At 39.3% G+C, this 20,776-nt stretch overlaps 1 protein-coding gene across 1 annotated transcript in view; it reads right to left on the bottom strand.

Annotated features, from left to right (window-relative positions):
- LOC126188121 (surfeit locus protein 1) overlaps positions 1–20,776 on the bottom strand; it is a 62,454-nt gene that overhangs the window by 29,267 nt on the left and 12,411 nt on the right. Inside the window, exons 2-5 of the mRNA XM_049929597.1 lie at positions 17,615–17,755; positions 17,407–17,528; positions 3,253–3,453; positions 2,648–2,815 (exon numbers count right to left, since the gene is read on the bottom strand). Coding sequence (XP_049785554.1) covers positions 2,648–2,815; positions 3,253–3,453; positions 17,407–17,528; positions 17,615–17,755 — 632 coding nt within the window. The remainder of the gene's footprint in view (positions 1–2,647; positions 2,816–3,252; positions 3,454–17,406; positions 17,529–17,614; positions 17,756–20,776) is intronic.

Below are 20,776 nucleotides of genomic sequence, written 5' to 3'. Positions count from 1 at the left end.
TATATCCAATGGATTTAGGCCGTATCCAATGGCTGTAGTCCTTAAAGTGTGACAAACATAAAAATGAGACCCAAAAACCTTTTCAAAATTGAGAGGTACTACATTTGGAGTACATGTTAGTCAAAAGAGCAATGGAGAGTACATGCAGGTCAAAAGAGCAATGGAGAAATTCACACAAACAAATTTCTCTGGTAAAAACTGAAAACCTGTGCTACCTGTATATTAGCTCATAGTTGCAACAGGCAATCACTCTTCCTGAGCAATGAGCAATCACATTAAGACTTACGAAGTGCTGAATGTAGCAGTGATAGACACAAAGTATGAACATAAGAAAGTATATCGAAACTTGCATACAATATAATTAACATACTGTTAACACACATTTGTATGGTCACAACACTCTTGCCTGTTTCTGCTTGACAGCCTATCACTAACTTTATTTCTGAGTAAAGATTTGGTAAGATGTCATCAAAAGCCCCTTTTTGGAGTTATTTGTGAATATTATATTTCAAGACATACTGTAGGCAATCTCACAATTGAAGGAAGGAAGGGGGAGGGGGAGGGGGTTGGGGGGCAGGAGGGGGGTGGAAGAGGAGACAGCTGTAAGGTAACCATACAGAGGTACAAGACAGTATTTTGCTAAATTATAGAATCTAGGTTACACTCTGGTTGAACATGCGTCCAGCATCTCATCTATGGAGCTTGTGTTTATTTACACGTGGGGTTCACAGCCTTATGCACACCCATCTGGTTGATGTTCCACTTGCATCAGGGGGCAGTAACTGGAAGAGGGAGAGTTGAGCATGATGTCTTCACCAGAAAATGACACCCCCTCCCATAAACACACACAAGCACTGAAGTAAAGCATTGTGTGTCTTCTGGTGACACAATGAGGCACTATACAATTTGCTCCTGGGGTAGATAAATGTACATTCCATATCACAGTGTGTGCAATGAAGGCCTCTGCACACAAGAAATATTACAAATGTGGTGGTTGAAGAAACTTGTATGTCTTCTTCTGCATCGGCAAATGATATGCACCTATTCACCTTTTATTCTTTGACTGTCTTCTCTTTCTGGAAGATAACAGGACTCCTCCATGCTTCAGTAACTTCTTCATGCTTCTGAAGATCTCTAGTTTCTGTGTACTGTTGCTTCTCATTACCACACTGCCACAACACTTAAGGGTACAGTATGGTTCTGCAACAACAGGATATTCCCCCCATTACCCTGTTCTGGCAAAATTGGTAGCTTCCTGTGATGATATTATTTTTACTAATAATTTTTGCATCATTTTTAACAGCTCATAGTAACTGGGGTGTATCACATGTCCCACAAATTGTCTGCTAATGAATGTTTTGACTCAAAATCTACCGTCAATTGGTGCATAATGCACACTGAAGACAAGAGGATTTTTATGGAGGTATGTGTGGTGGTGTCCAAAGAGTGAGGCCCTAGGCTAATGTTGGTACCTTACAATGGAGCCACAAGCTACAGTCAGTCATTTCCAGACATAACCACGAAGGAGAGATGTCAGAGAAAACACACCCTCAAGATGTTCAGTATGCCATCACTGCTGGACGTCTACTTATGTCAGAGCACAGTGTCATTTGTCCACTCATTGATAGCTGACTATGATAGCAGCATCATCTTAGTTCAGATCTGGAGATCTGGCAGTTAGCTAGTATTATTATTCAGAATTGTGTACCAAAGTTTATAGTTCAGTATTGTTCAAAGTTATAAACAGTTATTGTGTTCTGTGATAGTATCATATAAATATATCGACATTCATGTTAACATTGACTGCTTCCAAGTTAAGAATTCAATATTAAAGAGTTTTACTGAACTTTATTCATATTTTATGTGTGTTGTAATAACCACTTGACCTTCTCCAGAAGAAAAGCTATTGAACTTTAATGTAGGCTAACTGCAAAATACATAACAGTATGTACTATCCTAATGATTAATGGTGTTAAGTGATATATACTTGTTCTCAGTTATGGTTACAGACCCACCCCCTAAGTTTACTGTAATGCAGGTCTGGTGGAACTGATCAGTCCCTAGCTCAATGAGCCCAAGTCTTCTGAACTCAAACTCAACTTCTTGAGAAGCTTATCATTTGGCACAACCCTGAAAGTATACGTAGCTTATGAAATACTACTGACACAGTGAATAGCCCCCCCCCCCCCCCCACCTTCACCCACCTCCACTGTTACTCAAGAGAGCTTGGGAGACAGCAAGGTGACACAAAATTCCAAGGGATCAGCCCCTACCCCTAACTCCCCCACAACCAAAGTGCTGGATTCAGCTCTGGTTTAGTGTCTTAGTCACTAACCTATCTCACTTGGTCATTATTACAATTATGATCAATATTTAGTTAAATGGTAGGAGGCAAGGGAGGAGAAGGGGGTGGAGGGAGGGAGGGAGGAAGAGGATAGGAGGGAGAGTAAACAGTAGCATTATCAATAGAGGGCTGTGGGAATATCACTAACATTTTAATTAAAATTATACTTAGATACTGTTATTCTAGGACCGATATTTCATTGTAATAAAATGTATGTTTACACTTCAATTAATTACAAACAACGGTTCGGACTACATGACTCACTGAAAGGTGAATGTGTACATAAAGTACTACATTCTTTACCTGTAGAACCATGCATCTGGTTTATTGGCAGGCATGAAAGGAGCTCTTTTTTCACTTAGCCTGACAAGTCCAGTAAGCTCCAGTTCTCCTTCTATCTGACCAGCTTCTCTGGCTCCTGGATTTTTCTGTTTACTGGGAACCCATCCACGGTTCACTAGAATTGTGGAACTGTAAAACAAAATGGCCTAATAAGGTGAAAGTAGGCTTGTAGTACACTTACATTTCTGCTGTACAATAAAGCCATTACTTTTTTATCAGCTACACCAGCTATATTATGACAACACATAAATGAATCTGTAAAAAAAAAAAAAAAAAAAAAAAAAAAAAAAAAAAAAAAATGACAACTGCAAGAGCTATTAGGTACCTTGCTTCATACATCTACATACAATGCCTAACATATTTCTTTCATATAAATTTGTAGTATTGATTTCTGAGACTAATGAGCCATTAGTGCTCTATTGGATTACTTCTAAAACAAATTTAAGTTTTCAAACCTCACAATATTCTTATAAGATCAACTACAATTTAAATACACTCACCCTGTCTTTTTCTATACTATTTTCAATCTCAGTAAGAGAAACATTTATTATACATGTAAAACTTACTTTCTGTCACTCAGTATGAAACGTGTCACCACACAGTATCCTCCAGACTGTCCTTTGGTATTTTGTGACATAAGACTACCTTGATTTGCTGCATCTCCATCCACAATAAGTGATCGAGGCCCCAAATACAGCTCACGTGAGTGATCGAACCTGCCCTTCACTCGCACAGGATAATATTCCATCTTCTCCAGCTCAGAAAGGCTTTACTTCCAACAGACATGCAAAAGCAGGTGTACAAGTTAGAACAAAAAACTGTGAATTTGCACTGCAACTGTTGCAACACTAGCTTAAAATTTATATTATAGGGCTGTGCAAATACAATGAATACTGAATTCCTTAATTAATTGAAAACTAACACAATATTCTAGGATGGATCACACAAATGTTTTGAATGCAATCCCCTTGTAGACAGACTGCATTGCATACTATGTTTTTGCATTTTATGAAGTGAATAACTGCTTTACTTGACATTTAAAGTAAGTTGCTAATCTCTGCACAATTTTGAAATCTTATTAAGATCTGGCTGAATATTTGTACAAATGTTGTAGGAAAGTTCTAACAAACTAAATATACTTTTGGATTAAAGGAGACTGTTCACCGAAAAGCAGAAGTTATGACTCAACAATCCCGAATATTTGAACATCTTTTCTCAGATATTTCATTAGAGTTATCTGCATAATCTGCAGAGTATCTGAGGTTTTATTAATATTACTGAGCAGGTCACTAATACAGACTGACCACTTTAAGCAGGAGAGCAGCATCCCTCAATGGAGTGTTCCGAATATAATGGCATTCACCAAAGCAATGAGCAGTATTACGTTCTTGGTGAGAAGTTGCATATAGTATTCCTTGTTTGTGGATGACTCCACCATCATCTGTGCATCCTCAAACCTTGCAACAGCCACTCCGTTATTTCATTTGATGACCAGACAGTTGGAGAAATTGTCAAACAGCACAGGTTTTAAATTCTCTAGGGAGAAAATTGTTTGTGTTGATTTTAATTGCTTGCCCACTCTTTTTAATTTACCTGTTTTGAAACTGGGGGGTACTGTTTTCACTTTTATAGAAAAGATGAAGTATCTGGGCCTTGTTTTTGATGAGGGGCTATGTGGCTGCCACAACTTAAAGAATTAAAACTTAGATGCTTTAACACTTTAATCACCCTTAAGTGTGTCATAGGTCTTGTGGGGCTGACAGGGCATGTCTGCTCCAACTTTATAAAGCCTTAGCATGACCATGGCTTGAATAAGGATGTCAGATTTATATATCAGCCAGACCTTCATATCTCAAAATCCACAATAAGGTTCACCATGAGGATATTAAGACTGTCAACAGGCGCTTATTTCACGAGTCCAGTTGCTTGCCTGTGTGCCGAGGCTGAGCCTCCACTGTCTGTTCAATGTCTTCTTGTGGTATGCCAAGCATATAGGGATGTTTCCACCTCAATTGCCCAATTGCCACAGGAATGTTATTCCACAACTACCTGTGGGCAACAAAGCCATTTGGGATTTGAGTGAGGGAGATCCTTGAGTTATTACATGTGGAGGGCATTAAAGTCCACAGCCAGAGATGGAGTAGAGGACCCACTGGCTACTACAGAGTTACCACCTCAGATTGTATTTTGAAACTTAAATTTAATGAGATTTTAAACTTCCAAATGAATTTTATTGGTGTTTACACAGATGGGTCTAAGCAGGGGGTTTTCATTAGCTGCTCCATCATGTTCACTAATATTGTTCTCAGGTAGTACTCCCAGAATGGTTTTCATTTTACTGTGCAAAACTTTTTGCTATCCTGAGGGCACTAGAGCAGTGTGATGGTATCATACTAAGAAATTCCTCACTGGCTCTGATTCCCAAAGTGCACTTCTTGCTACTTGTCAGATGTACCCAGAACATAGTAAGGTGCAGTAAGTCCAGAACACTCTCCTCCTGTTTCAAAGGTAGGAAAAAGTAATCATTTTCTGCAGGTACACGGGGATCCAAGGAAATGAACTTGTTGATGTGGTGGGCTGCCAAGGAGGCTTGCTCCCTTCCACCACCTGCTTGCTGTTATCTGCAGATTGTAACCACATATGTTTCCCAGAAAACTATATGATGGTGGAAGGCTCAGTGGCTGGATGTGAGGGGGTTTTACCTCCTGACCATGATGAGCTGAATTAGTAGCCCTTAGAGGGCTTGGAGTGAAAAACTGCCCACTGATACATGGCTTTCTCTTTCATCGTGAAAAACCCTAGTGTATCACAGATGTGGAACACAGCTTTGGGCACAACGTATTTTAATTGAGTGTGTTTTATATGATGACCTGAGGGTAGACATGGGTCTCCCACAGGACCTGCCCCCTATTTTAACTCGTAATGAGGTGAGTGTTTTAAGATTTTGTATGATATTGGGTGTGAGATTTTAATGTGTTGCTGATTGGCTCTGTAAGTCACATTCGAAGTAGTCACCTGGCCACAACCCTCTGTCATCTTTTTAACTGCGTCTTTACTGGTATTTTATCCTTGTTTTTATCTGGTAACTCTGCTATGCTTTGTCTGGCTTTTAGTTGGTTATTTCCAAATCTCTTGACATAAAAGTTGTACATTCAACTCCCGTTTATCCTAAATGACCGGGACGGCGGCCGGTTCAGATAACAAAAATTTCAGATAAACCAAAGTCCCCCTGTTTTCACATGTGAACCACCCCGAATTGCATCAATACCACAAAATATGATCGTAAAAGGTGTGTAGGGTACGTAGAATGTCATTGATATGGTTGTTATTAAGTCTGCATGTTTTTGACTGAAAAAATTGTTTTGACATTCTCCTCAGATCATTAACACTTAAATTTCGTTTGCCTGTGGTTCATTGATGATTGAACACTCAAGTTTCAAGTTTCACAAAATTTATTTACATTAGTTGACAACCGAACTGCACACACCACACGTAAACAAAACACTGACTGACTGACTGACTGACTGACTGACTGACTGACTGACTGACCTCTTGCAGCATCGCTGCGTCACTTTATATAGAATTTTAACAATAAATTTCAAAATAACACATTATTAATTTTGTACAATTTTGATGTCAAAATTAAAATTTACAAAACATAAGGAAACTGATGTTACAGATGTTGAAAGATGTATTGGGTCTTTCAAATGAAACCTCCCTTTACTGTTTTAGTTGACTGGGCTACCCATTCATTCCTCTGAGTGAAACCAGTCTGTAGTACTTTCACTGGTTAAATTAAAGTAGTGTACACAAATGGGGTTCATATAGGCCCAAAGGAAAACCCCAACCCCAGACATATGTGATAACAGCTCAAGGGGTATGCAAAAGTTAAAATAAGCATGTCTGTTCACTTAATTATGTACTGAATATATTAATTCTCCTGTCATCATTTAAAATTGATTAATTCATTACTGAAGTTTAGGTTGTTTAAGATGTAATTAATGCATGAATAATTTAAGTTAATAACATCATCTCTGCTGGGCCCACAGCTTGCATAAGGTTGTAGTATGACATCCTCTTTATACTTTTAACAAAATTAGCTGCAAATTGTTTATTTCTTGATGATTACATAGGTTCATGACAAGCTATTTCAGCACATGCACCATTTTCAAGTGCTCCTGTTGACATTATATTTATAATCATTTTATTCTATGTCTATTTAATAGTACTATGCGATTTTGTATTATATAATACAGGGTGCATCAAAAAAAATGTATACACACTTTGAACTGTCCTAGACAATTTATTTCCCGTTCTACGAGGTTAAATACCTGTGAGAAAGTAATGTTATGTTTCTTCAACAGGTGGCAGGAGTGGCAAGGAAGTAACTGCAACATGGCGGACGTGCGTTTCAGCTTTGAAGTGCAAAAGCAGATAATTAAGTGGTGCTGGAAGTTTGAAAATGTAGCTGCGGTTCGAAGACAGTGAAGAAGTGAGTATGGTACAGAACCACCTTCAAGGTTAACAATTACACGTCTACGAGACAAATTCAAAATTCATGGAACAGTGTGTGATGTGCATAAAGGTCGATCAGGGCGACCTCGTACAGCTACAAGTGATGATTTCACAACTGCGGTCTTGGAACTGTTTCAGCGTTTGCCTCAAAAATCTTCAAGGCAAGCGGCACGTGAGAGTAATGTAAGTGCTAGTAGTGTGCGCATTCTGAAGAAAGGCAAGTTTCATGTGTACATTCCAAGGCTGGTGCAACAGCTAAGTGACGACGATCCAGATCGAAGGTTAGAATTTTGTGAATGGGTTCAGGAGATGGTGAGACGTGAACCGAGATTTATGGGTAGCATAACTGTCAATAGGCACAATTGTGTGTACTGGGCTGAAGATGATCCTCACATTACAGTGGAAAAGACTGTGAATTTGCCTGGTGTAAATGTGTGGTGTGGTGTGTCTGCAAGGGGACTCATTGGGCCTTTCCACTTTGAAGGTATTGTTACTGGAGAAACGTACCTAACAATGCTTGCTGACTCCATATTCCCTGCCATTCGTGCATTATACGGTAATGATGAGTTTTATTTCCAACAAGATGGCGCCCCACCACACTATCATAGGGACGTACGAGCATACCTGAATCACAATGTGCCAGGCCAGTGGATAGGACGCAGGGGACCAATCGAGTTTCCTGCACGCTCTCCAGACCTCATGCCGCTGGATTTCTTCTTATGGGGCACAGTAAAAGATGAGGTGTACAAACGTAAATCACGTAACCTGGACACACTTTGGAATGAGATTCAGGCGGTGTGCACAGAAATCTCATTGGACACTTTGGTACGATGTTCGGAATCAGTGGTGACTCGTACTCAGAAATGTATTGATGCTGAAGGCCACCAGTTTGAACATTAATCACATTTGCAAAGTACATTTATTTTTCCAATTGGACTTTAAGCTTTCCATTTCCAGAAATTTAACATCGTAGAATGGGAAATAAATTTCTATGGCGCTTCAAAGTGTGTATACATTTTTTTCACACACCCCGTATTTATGTTTAGATGTAGTGACGTCCATACAATTTCTTTTTATGTACTATGTTGTTAACATAGTAACGTAACACCATAAATGAAAACAATGGATAACATCATGACTGCACATCGATATAACGTGCAATATCTCTGACAAAAAAAATATTCTATAATTTACTTGTGAACATAAAGCACCATTGGAACAATCCATCATTTTACAAGTGTAAAAAAAAAAAGCATGAAATTTCTATAGAAAGTAAATATGTGTCTTATGTCAAGAACATGGTACATAAATGAACTTACCACATTTTACAGACTATAAAATGCACTTTTTTCTTTGAAAAGTTGTCTCCAAAATTCAGGTTCATCTTATACTATAAATTAATATAAAAATGTCCAGTGTGTAATATAAAATTCCTGCCAGTCTTAAAAATGGCCATATATTTGATGTCACAGGAAACCTGTCTCTACCTGGCAACACGATTCAACTGGCATCAGCAGTGCACCGAAGGCAACAAACATGAGTAGCGGGGATTCACAAGCTTGCTAACACTGTCTCCCTTCTGCCCCGCCATCACAACCCCATAAAAATGTGTAGCCTAAGACGTGTCATTGCGGTCTACCGTGCCGGTGAACTTGAATTGAAAGTGATTTGTGTTATCGATAACATAACAATGTTTTTGTTAACAGCTAGTTTTATAACTGGAAAAAATAAAAGGTATTCTTATGATAGTGGGCTATAAATTGAAAGTTACAGCATACGCAGGACAACATGAGAACAAAGCAGCTGACCTGCATTTCAGCCCTCCACCAACAGTAAAAAAAATACATTTTAGTAAAAAAGGAGAGAGAGAGAGAGACTATATGTGGAAATGGAGGACTGAGTGTAAAATGGCCAAAATTAGAAGACGACACATTGAAATGGATTCAAGTGTACGCAAAATGGCATTTGAATTAATACAAAAATTATTCAAATACATGCTTGTAAGCTAGCGCTATTGTGGAACTAAACAGACTTTATGGATGAAGTTGGCTGGTGCTATAAGTTTATAAAGCATCATAAACTTATTATGCAAACCAAAATCAAAATATCTCAGAAAATGCCACAAAAGTATGAAGAGAAAATATTATCTTCCCATCACTTTATTATCCAACATAGAAAGAAAACCAGTGTGAAACTAAGCCAAATAGCAAATATGGACAAAACTCCTCTGACATTTGATGTGTTGAGTAACAGCTATCGTCATGAAAGGTGCTAAAACTGTAGCTATAAAAACAAGTGGATAAGAATAAAATGCACTACTCTGTTGTCAGTTCACATTGTGCTGACGCTACTAAACTTAACCAATGATCATTTTCAAAGGAAAAACAATGCCAAAACCTCCTGAAATACCACCAGTAATAGTTATTCACATACATAACAAGGGATGGATGGATGACGCCATGAAATGGATGATGGTATGAAATTATGGATTAACAGAGTGTTGGAGGGAAAGAAAGATGGTTTATTGAAGAAGAGTTCTCTTCTTGTGCTAGATCAGTTTAGCAGCCATTTACAAAATTCTGTTAAAGAGAAATTGAGACAGGGAAGTACAGGGCTTTCTGTTATTCCAAGAGGATTTACTTCACAACTGCAACCTCTGGATGTTTCGATAAATAAACCATTTAAAGTGTATATGAGAGAGGAATGGAACAGATGGATGATGGATGAAACCCAACATGAATTCATGTCGAAGGAGCTTTAAAATGACTTACAATCAAACAAGTGTGTCAGTGGATAAATCAGTCATGGTGTGGAGTGGGAGAAGACATTTTTATTACATCTTTCAAGAAGTGTGGCATAAGTAATGCTCTCGATGGCAGCGAAGACCATCTTATAGTCGAAGAGGACAATGATGAAAAAGGAAGCGGAAGAAGAAGAAAATTCAGCTGATGGTTTTCATAGATTTTAAAGGTCAGTTAGGTTTTATAAACTAAGAATGTTTTTTAGTCTGGTTTCAATCTAATAATAAAAATGGTAAAAATGTTATTTAAAAAACTGCTTAAAATTAGGGTCATCTTATAGCCCATAAAATATGATACATTCTAAGATGATTTACAGATGTCATTCCATCTAGATGTAAGTATAATATAAGATAAATCTCGTAGTACTATTACAATGACATTGGAATTATCCATAATTTAATGACTGTAAAATAAATAAATAAAAATAAAAGGAAAGAAATTAATTTCACCATTATTCTTCTATAGGAAGTAAATATGTGATCTATGTTAACAACATAATACATAACATAAGTTACATTTCAAGATGTTTTGTGGATGTCACTCCGTCTAGATGTAGAATAAAATGTTATAAACGAAGGTAATGTCAACTTGACCACTTGAAAATGGCACACATGCCAAAACAGGCTTGTCATGAACCTATGCAATCAACAAACAATATGCAATCTGCAGCTCATTTTGTCAAACTTATAGGAAATTAAGCTGATGTTTCGTTGGGGTACAAAACTGAGCATGTAACTTCGCTCAAGGCAATGTGAAAAAGAAAGAAAAAATTGTCAAATTTTAATGACAGCTAGCATTCTGTTCTAATGAAAAATTGTGCTCATCATAAGTTAAAAATCATTTGAATTCAGATCTTCAATATTTAACAGATGTTTATTTGTGTGGTAAGTAGTTATACTGCACAGTAAATTATATCATCACCTACTCAGGTACAAATCACACCCCTGCTCACAAACCTGTTTACATTTCACAGCTTGTGAAAAGTAGCAAAAATAGTACTTCATAGGTATGAAGAAGTACTGTTATCATTCACACATCAGTACTTCAATTCCACAGTTAAGCCTATACTGTATACTGCCAATACTGTAAATAGTCTGTCACAAAGTCTGTACTCCTCTGAACCGCATTGGACGATAACAGGATTCCACTGACCTCTGGCACATTCAATCCTGTGGGGGAACAATTTATCATTTTGGTGTTATTACACTGAGATGTCAAAAAATCATGGAATACTGATAATATGATTTCCAAGTTCTTTTGCCTTGTGTAGTGCAGCAACTCAATGTGGCATGGACTCCACACGTCATTGGAAGTCCCCTGCAGAAATACTGAGCCATACTGCTTCTACAGCCATTTATAACTGTGAAAATATTCCCGGTGCAGGATTTTCCACTGTGTCCCACATTGGGTGATTTGGGTGGCCAAATCATTCACTCAAATTGTCCAGAACGTTCTTCAAACAAATCGCAAACAATTGTGGCCCGGTGACCTGGCACATTGTCATCCCTAAAAATTCCATCATTGCTTGAGAACATGAAGTCCATGAATGGCTGCAAATGGGCTCCAAGTAGCTGAACATAACCATTTCCAGTCAATGATTGGTTCAGTTGGACCACAGGACCCAGTCTATTCTGTGTAAACACATCCCACACCATTGCAGAGCCACCACCAGCTTTCATAGTGCCTTGTTGACAACTTGGGTCCATGGCTCCATGGGATCTGCACCACATTCGAACCTTACCATCAGTTCTTACCAACTGAAATTAGAACTCATCTGACCACGCCCTGGTTTTCCAGTAGTCTAGGATCCAATCGAGATGGTCACAAGACTAGGAGAGATGCTGCAGGTGATGTCAAGGTGTTAGCAAAGGCACTCGCATCTGTCGCCTGTTATCGTAGCCCATTAACACCAAATTTTACCGCACTGTCCTAACAGATACATGTGTCATACATCCCACATTGATTTCTGTAGTTATTTCAAGCACTGTTGCTTGGCTCTTAGCACTAATAACTCTATGCAAACACTGCTGCTCTCAGTCTTTAAGTGAAGGTTATCAGCCATTGTGTTAATGGGTAATGCCTGAAATTTGGTATTCTTTGCTCACTTTTGACACTGTGGATCTCAGAACATTTCCAAAATGGAATATCCTATGCATCTACTTCGACTACATTCCACATTCAAAGTCTATTAATGCCCATTGTACAGCCATAATCATGTTGGACCTCTTTTCACATGAGTCACCTAAATACAAATGACAGCTCTATCAATGCACTAGCCTTTGGTACCTTGTGTATGCGATACTACCATCCTATGTACATGCAGAGGGAATCTGATTTCTAGTCAGACACCTTAACCACTCGGCCGAGACTGCTAGTAGCAGAGGCTTCCCTTGACATGTGAAATTATTATTGTTTAAAGCAATATGGTGTCTCCCTAGCCCACGACATTTGTCACTTCAGTGTAAATCATAATTGTTGGCTCACTCTTACAGTCTGTCATTGCTGATATTGTCATTCTGATATTTGCTTTTCACATTTTGAAACTGTGTCAATTGAAGAAATTCAAAGAAAATTAATGAATGATAACAAATATTTTCCTGATATGCTGCAGTACATTCTTAATAAACAAATGATTAAGTGAACAAACAATTAAAAAATATTGTTATCCTGTATGCTTTCTGTTTATGTCATCTCAGCTTTTACCAAAATTGAATTATTGATAATGAGTACAAACCAGCTCTGTGTGTGTGTGTGTGTGTGTGTGTGTGTGTGTGTGTGTGTGAGAGAGAGAGAGAGAGAGAGAGAGAGAGAGATAGTTTCAATAAATTTAAATAAAGTAATTTTTCATTTGTTTAGGCGATTGATGCAAACCAGCGACAAGTGGGAGAGACAGCTTCAATAACTTTAAGTAAACTAATTTTTCATTTATTTAAACATAAATTTACATCGCAGCATCAGTCATTACAGTTTTGGTATCGACCAAAAATTTATGTTTAATGTCAGAAGTACACAAAATTAATGTTTAAGTAAATAAATACATGAATTTAGAAAATACTTCATTTTTATAAATACACCTTTTTGATGTCCTTTTGAAATAAGATACATTATTAGTGTGCAAAAAAGTTGGCAACCTAGTCATGTTTCGCGTATAACTGAAAACACTGAACAAATTTGTAAGTAAAACTACTCAAAACCAGAGATTCAGTGAAACATTAATGCAACTGATGTAACTATCAGAAACTTGTCCCAGTCTGTTGTCTCACATTGACTCAAACCCAGAGCCTAAGTGAACAACATTAATACTCATGGCCTGACAGACTAGTTTCATTTAACTGAAAACAACAATCAACTAGACAATCGGCTGTTAAAACCAGTCAGTTGTACCATCACTACTCACTGTCATTTCAGTAAGCGATATCATTATTTTATGATGATATAGTCTATTGGCGGCTTTCTAAAATGCAAAGAAGCCCACACAATTTTCTTCAGATTTTATTAGGAAAAAAGACCAGAATTACAACCATCCCTTCAACAGTACTTTGGTCATGAATGTCATTCTACTATTTAAAAATTTCAACTATGCCTCAGAGCAAGACTTGTCTTTGACACTGCAAGTATCAACATTCAGTATCCCACACCTGGCAATTCTTATGTCTCCAATTTTATCGGACTTCTCAGACAACTATATTGGACATTTCAATTGTCTCAAATGACTAAGATTCACTGTGTATAATTTTTTAGAGGCTCTATTTTTAATCTAAACACTGTGCTCTTTATTTTGCAATGTTTAACTCCACATACATGTATTACACAATGAACAAAGATTAATCTTCTAAAATGCATGTCAATGCTATTGCTGTTAATAACGAGCAGACAAAATAAAACTAGCCTCAAAAATATTTACAATAAGACTGATGCAGAACTGACCCTTTCATCACAGAAGATGCTGGAAATGGCTACTATTAACACCAATGCAGCACTGTGCCCAATTTATCAAACTCGTAGCACCTTCGCCTCAGGGATAGCAGCAATAGCATTTTCATTGTTCTGCTGAAGCTCATCTGACTATGTCTTATAAGTAACTGGGTCGGTGATGTAGATTAATAAAAGTGTTATGTTACTCCTCTTTACTTCCGAATGTTCAATTATATGCTTCCCTCCACTGCCAAATTTAGGAACTGGATAATGAGTTCAAATGATAACAGTTAATGATGGATCACAGATAGTGCAGTTTATCACTGAAGTCATTATTAATTTCAAACCAGTTTCACAATGTCCCACGTGCCACAATATAACATGAAATGCTTGAAGCTTCAAGATCATATAACTGTGGCATGAAGACTGAATCCACCACTTCCAGACATGCACATCTCGTGCAAGAGTGGCCAACCAATGACAATGACAGGCCTCACACTCCACTGTGCTTAATAATGTGAGAACACAGAGCAAATAGTTGGCCCGAATATATTATACACACACACACACACACACACACACACACACACACACACACACACACACACACACACACACACACACGACTGCAGTCTCAGGCAACTTTAGCCACTCTGGGAGCAGCAGCACCAGTGCATGATGGGAGTGGTGACTGGGTGGGGGTAAAGAGGAGGCTAGGGTGGGGTGGGGAGGGGGAAGGACAGTAGGGTAGGGGTGGTGGACAGTGAGGTGCTGCCGAGGAATGTGCAGGGATGAGGTGGGGAGATCGTGGGGTGGGGTGGGGGTGGGGGGGGGGGGGTAGTGGAAAAGGAGAAAAGTAAGAAGACTGGGTGGGATCGTGGAATGAGGGCTGTATAGTGCTGGAATGGGAACAGGGAAGGGGCTGGATGGGTGAGGACAACGACTAACGAAGGTTAAGGCCAGGAGGGTTACGGGAATGTTGGATATATGCAGGGAAAGTTCCCACCTGTGCAATTCAGAAAAGCTGTGGTCATCGCACCTGCGGTGACGAGCGGACCCTCTTGAAATATACTGAGGGTCTCACTGAAACCTCCACAGACTGTAATTATCCTCCCAAGCTTGCACAAAAACAAATTCCCGTGCCTTACCTTTACAGTCTCCCACCCCCTCCCAAAGTTCCACCTCTGGACAAAGAGGAGCATTCCCCTTGTAACTCAGTACCACCCAGGACTGGGGCAAATGAATTACATTGTCTGCCAGGATTTCGAGTACTTCTTGTCATGCTCTGAAATGAGAAATGTTGTGCCCACTATCCTTCCAACCCTCCCACAGTGTTATTCCAGTGTCCACCAAACCTACACAATATACTTGTCCATCCCTACACAACACCTGCTCCCAACCCCTTATCTCATGGCTCATACCCCTGTAATAGACTCAGATTCAAGACCTGTTCCATACATCCTCCCACCAGCACCTACTCCAGTCTGGTCACAAACATCACCTAACCCATCAAAGACAGGGCTACCTGTGAAACCAGTCATGTGATCTACAAACTAAGCTGCAACCACTGTGCTGCATTCTATATGGGCATGACAACCAACAATCTGTCTGTCCGCATGAATGGCCACCGACAAACTGTGTCCAAGAAACACAAGCGGACCACCCGATTGCTGAGAATGCTGCCAAAAATGACATCCTTCATTTCAATTATGCTTCACAGCCTGTGCCATGTGGATCCTTCCCACCTCTCCGCGTCTAAATTCCCGAATGCACATAGCTACCTCACCCTCTCTCCACTTCGTCCCTGCACACTCCCCATCAGCACTGCACTGTCCACCACCCCTACTTTACTATCCCACCCCCACCCCACCCACCCCGCCCAGCTTCCTCCTTACCCCCACCCAGTCGCCGCTCCCATCATGCACCGGTGCTGCTCCCCGGAGTGTGGCTGCAGTTGCCTAAGACTACAGCCATGTGTGTGTGAGTTGCCTAAAGCTTTATTTGTGACAGTCTTTCTGTTATGCCTATCTGCAGCTCAGCATCTCTGCTATATGGTGATTAGCAACTTTCCTTTACATAATATTGGTACTGTACAACAGTATGCTTTTGGTTCAATTAAGAAATAATTTGTGCATAGAAGTTCTTGTAGGTTAATTAATTAATTTCTGAACAATGGTGTGTGTGTGTGTGTGTGTGTGTGTGTGTGTAGTAGATGATTTATCAATTGATTATCTCAAAAACTGCATTCAAAATCATGGTGACACATAATCTTTCTACCAACACTATTAAATAGTAACAGAGTCATTTTAAAGGCCTCAGACATGGATGTACATATGAAAATAAAGTCTGACTGCTAGCAATAGAACTTAATGACAGTCTGTCTTGGTGCAGAGATTCTCATGGATGACCTCAATTATAACTCTCTGAAACCAGTACTTACAATAGCTAACAATGTCTACAGCTGCACAGTTTAGGGATATCATTAGTATTATTACGCACTTGCCTGCTTCAAGCACTACATATGCAGTACATACAAAAGGAAATAATGGCACAAGATGAATACACATCAATCTCACCTAGAAGTGGCTAATCTCACATCTATTCTGGCCATGAAAGTAAGGGTTACAAGCAGAAAGTACGCAGGAATGTTGACAGTGTCACAATCCTTTGCAAAATATGTAAATAATTTTCAGGATGAAATTTTCACTCTGCAGAGGAGTGTGCGCTGATACGAAACTTCCTGGTAGATCAAAACTGTGTGCCGGACCGAGACTCAAACACGGGACCTTTGCTTCTCACGGGCAAGTGCTCAGATGGTAGAGCAGTTGCCCGCGAAAGGCAAAGGTCTCAAGTTCGAGTCCCAGTCCGCCACACAGTTTTAATCTACCAGGAAGTTTCATATCAGCGCACACTCCACTGCAGAGTGAAAATTTCATTCTGGAAACATTCTCGAGGCTGCAGCAAAGCCATGTCTCCGCAATATCCTTTCTTCCAGGAGTGCTAGTTCTGCAAGTTTCGCAGGAGAGCTTCTGTGAAGTTTGGAAGGTAGAAGGCAAGGTACTGGCAGAAGTAAAGCTGTGAGGACGGGGCATGAGTTGTGCTTGAGTAGCTCAGGTGGTGGAGCTCTTGCCCACGGAAGGCAAAGGTCCCGAGTTCCAGTCTCTGTCTGGCACACAGTTTCAATCTACCAGGAAGTTTCATATGTAAATAATGTTTGCTCCTAAGGACTTCTTTGTAAATTAAACTATACTGCAACTTTCTGTGATAAATGCTGTGTAGCTGCTCTAACATAAAAGGTGACATAGAAGATAAGCCCACAGATGCTGCACATATCTGGGGAGTACTCCCAAATCATGCATATCATTGCCAATAAGACTCCCTATAATGTGTCACATAGGTCTCACTTCAGTGAATATTGGAAGAACTAACCCGTCCATATGTCGACATACACATATACTGACAGAACTTATGTAATGAAGTGCCACTTACTCTTCAGGAAGATCATATGGGGCCTGCTTTGTTCTACTCTCAAGATCTGCAATAAGATCCAACTTCCACTTCCGGCGTTTCACTTGCCATGTTCCAAGTGCAAATGTTGTTATCGGCACGAGCTACTTGAAACAAACATTAACATTCAAATATTACAGAACAAAGATAACACACTGCTCCTGATATCTGTAAAGTTAGTTTCACTCACCAACAAAAACCATGCAAATGGTTTCAGTTTCTTATTGCCATCCTGTGCTTTACGAAATCGTGTTTCAACTGTTGAAACATTATGTCGAGTTTGTTGAAGGAACATCACAGGTGGGAAGTTTTCCCTTTTCTGCTGAAACATCTGGAATCATTTTAATAAAACAATACATAACAAGCATTTTGCAAAAAAATACCCTCTCTGTTAGTTTGACAAAAATGTATTAAACATTTGTGTTACTTTGTTAGATTACCTCACTGCCTAAATTCCAAGAGCACTCAATGTAAGATGCATCAAGCAATGTAACAGCCTGCCCCCCTCTCCTTATATTTGGGTGTGCTAAATTTCACAAATTTCCATGGCAACAAAAATATAAATCTGAGCACATACCGAAGCTTATTAATAGTTATCCTTCCATGCATTATTTGCAAATTAAACAGCACAGTGGGGGTGGGAGAAGAAGGGCAGGGTGATACTTACCCATGATGTATACACTGCCACATATCATTTGTGACTAGTACAATGCAAAGATATCTTCTTGCTCTTTGAGTAAGAAGATCAATCGATGTTCTACATCACACACAGTGCAGACTAGGTAATTACATGTCAATTCAAGCACTCAACCCAATCCACTCAGACTTCATTCAAATTTGATGCACCCAATGGCCCAGATAAGAGATGGAAAACTACCAGCTTTCACAGGTATATGACAACTGTGAAGGAGGTTACAGGTCTGCAAAGTTTGGAAATTGGGTGAAATTTATATGTGTCTCTTTCAACAAAAGAGATTATAATTCTAGTTCTAACTCAGATACAGCAATGAAACTCATTTCACTGAAAAGCTGATGAGTAGAGCTTTACCTTGCTAAGCAACATACCAGGCTTATAAGAATTTAAACATTCGAGGTCTGCAGTGTACATGTGCTGCGAGTTAGCATTTAGCAATAGTTTGTAAAAAATGGATTTCAAGTCAAAACTGCACTGGTGCAATCCATTTAAAGATGGAGGTCTTTCAAGGATACAGAAGAATTTGAAGATTGTTTAGGAGTGTGTGGTAAACAAGTATACTAATGTACTGCTAGGTGGAAAAATTTAAAGCAAATGCTGAAAGCAAATATCACAAAACCCATCAACTCCTGCAGGTATTGCCTCAGCTGTGTGTGCTAGGTACTTCCAGAGAAGATGGAAATAGTATCAGATATGGCACTGGTTTCATCAAATACCAGCCTTCAGGTTTTAGGTGGATCCCCTGTGAAGAAAGAGGTTGCTGCCTGTGGAAAAAGTACTCAAAGCGAAAACTGAAAAATGTTGCTTCAGTCGTGTAGCATGTGTTGCTTCAGTGGTGTAGCATACGTATGTGGCACAAGTGGAAAAAGAAGTGTGTGGAAAAAAAATGGAGAAAAAGAACTCACAGACAGCCTGAAAGATAAGTTTCGCAATACATAAAGTATGTGTGACAAAATAAATATTTTGACAATGCTTCCAAAGAGATGGAGTATAAGTAAAACCACAAAAGATTTTTCGACTTCAGATTACATGATAAGAAGAGCAAAACAGTTAGCACCAGAACATGGTATATTACTGACACCAAATTGAAAGCCAGGTACACCATGTCATGAAAACTCCATTCAACGTGTACATGATTTTTACTGTGATCAAAGAGTGAGCCATGTGATGCCAAGAAGGAAAGACTACATGTACGTGAGAGAAAATAGAATTAGAGTATGTAAGTGGAAGCAGCTAGGGTTGCACAGTCTTGAGGAAATGTATGCATATTTCAAAGATACATACCCAAATGTAAGTACTGTATTCTCAAAATTCGTGACTTGTGGCGAAAGCACTGTGTTCTTGCCTATACCAGTGGGATCAATGCTGTTTGTTTGTACACCTAACATTGGAATTTTAGGTTAATGGTTGACAGGTGTAAGTACTGAGAAAGCTTGAAGAACAAACATCACCACCATAAAAGCACTGTGTAGCATTTGTTACTGCACTTCCAGCGTGTTTTTAGGTGCATGTTCTTACTGTCCAGGTTTGACAAGACTGACTGATTATCCATTTGGCATGAACTGCACTGATGAAATTACATACAAGTGTTTTTAACTAAAGGTGTGATGGTTCTAGAGACAAAAATAAAAAAAAAAAAAATCAACAGATGATTTAATTGAGGTTTTTGCATTGAGCTCACAACAGTTGCTACCACACTCATGTATCATGCAGCAGCATCACAGATCTTTAAAATCGCTAAAGAAGAAATCAAAGTAAGTGAATATCTTGTTGTTTGTGATTTTCTAGAGAATTACTCCTTCACTATTCAGGCTGAAGTACAGGATTTCACTGGAATAATTCACAGGTTACAGTTCATCTGTTTGTAGCTTACTACAGAGATGCAAATACTAATGAAATACACCAGCATTCCAACTCCGAAGCACATTTACTATCTGTCAGATGGATGTACTCTCACCCTGCATCAGTATGGTGAACATAAACAATTTAACTGGTGACTTGTGAAACGAGATGTGACCACTTTTTATTGCCTGTGCCCTTCAGGCCGGGCTAGATCATGCAAAATTTGAACCAGGTAGCTTGAAGGGGAGAAAAATCTTGGGAACAGGGTAAAGGTAGTAAGCAATGGGTGAAAGGAGAACTGTTCTTCAACTTCATCTACATTTCAGCTAATAGTGTTGAATAAAGTTGACTTGTCACATGAAGAGGGGGGAGTGGGGGGGGGGGGGGGGGGGAAGAGCCTCCTCCAGCTGTAGGTCACAGTAACATGCAGCAGACATCTAGCTATGAAATTCAATGTAGGCCGGTACCAAAAGAGAGTACGAAGAAAAGTGTCTTGCTGCTAGGTAGTATTAATGCGAGGGGTGTTGGTCAGATGGTACAGGACAAATTATGGACAGAGTACCAACTCACAAGTATTGTGAAGCCTTAGCTATGTGACAGAAGACATAGGCAATTTGTGCAAAAGTTTTGGCAAAGAGGATCAAGCTATAGTTGGTGGGTCAGGGTACAGCCTAGCTAAGAGCAGTAATTGCAACATTAGGTCTGACGTAGATGAAATAGCAGTATCAACTACACACACAAATGTGAGTATTGTGGAGGTCTTACAGTGCCATGACCAGCCCCAGGTGAACACTGCTGTGAACGCTGAGTTGAGAA

Source organism: Schistocerca cancellata, chromosome 1 (genome assembly GCF_023864275.1).
Source record: "Schistocerca cancellata isolate TAMUIC-IGC-003103 chromosome 1, iqSchCanc2.1, whole genome shotgun sequence".
NCBI classification, from domain to species: domain Eukaryota; kingdom Metazoa; phylum Arthropoda; class Insecta; order Orthoptera; family Acrididae; genus Schistocerca; species Schistocerca cancellata.
Note: the sequence above shows the minus strand (reverse complement) of the source record. Positions and strands in the feature narration are given on the sequence as shown.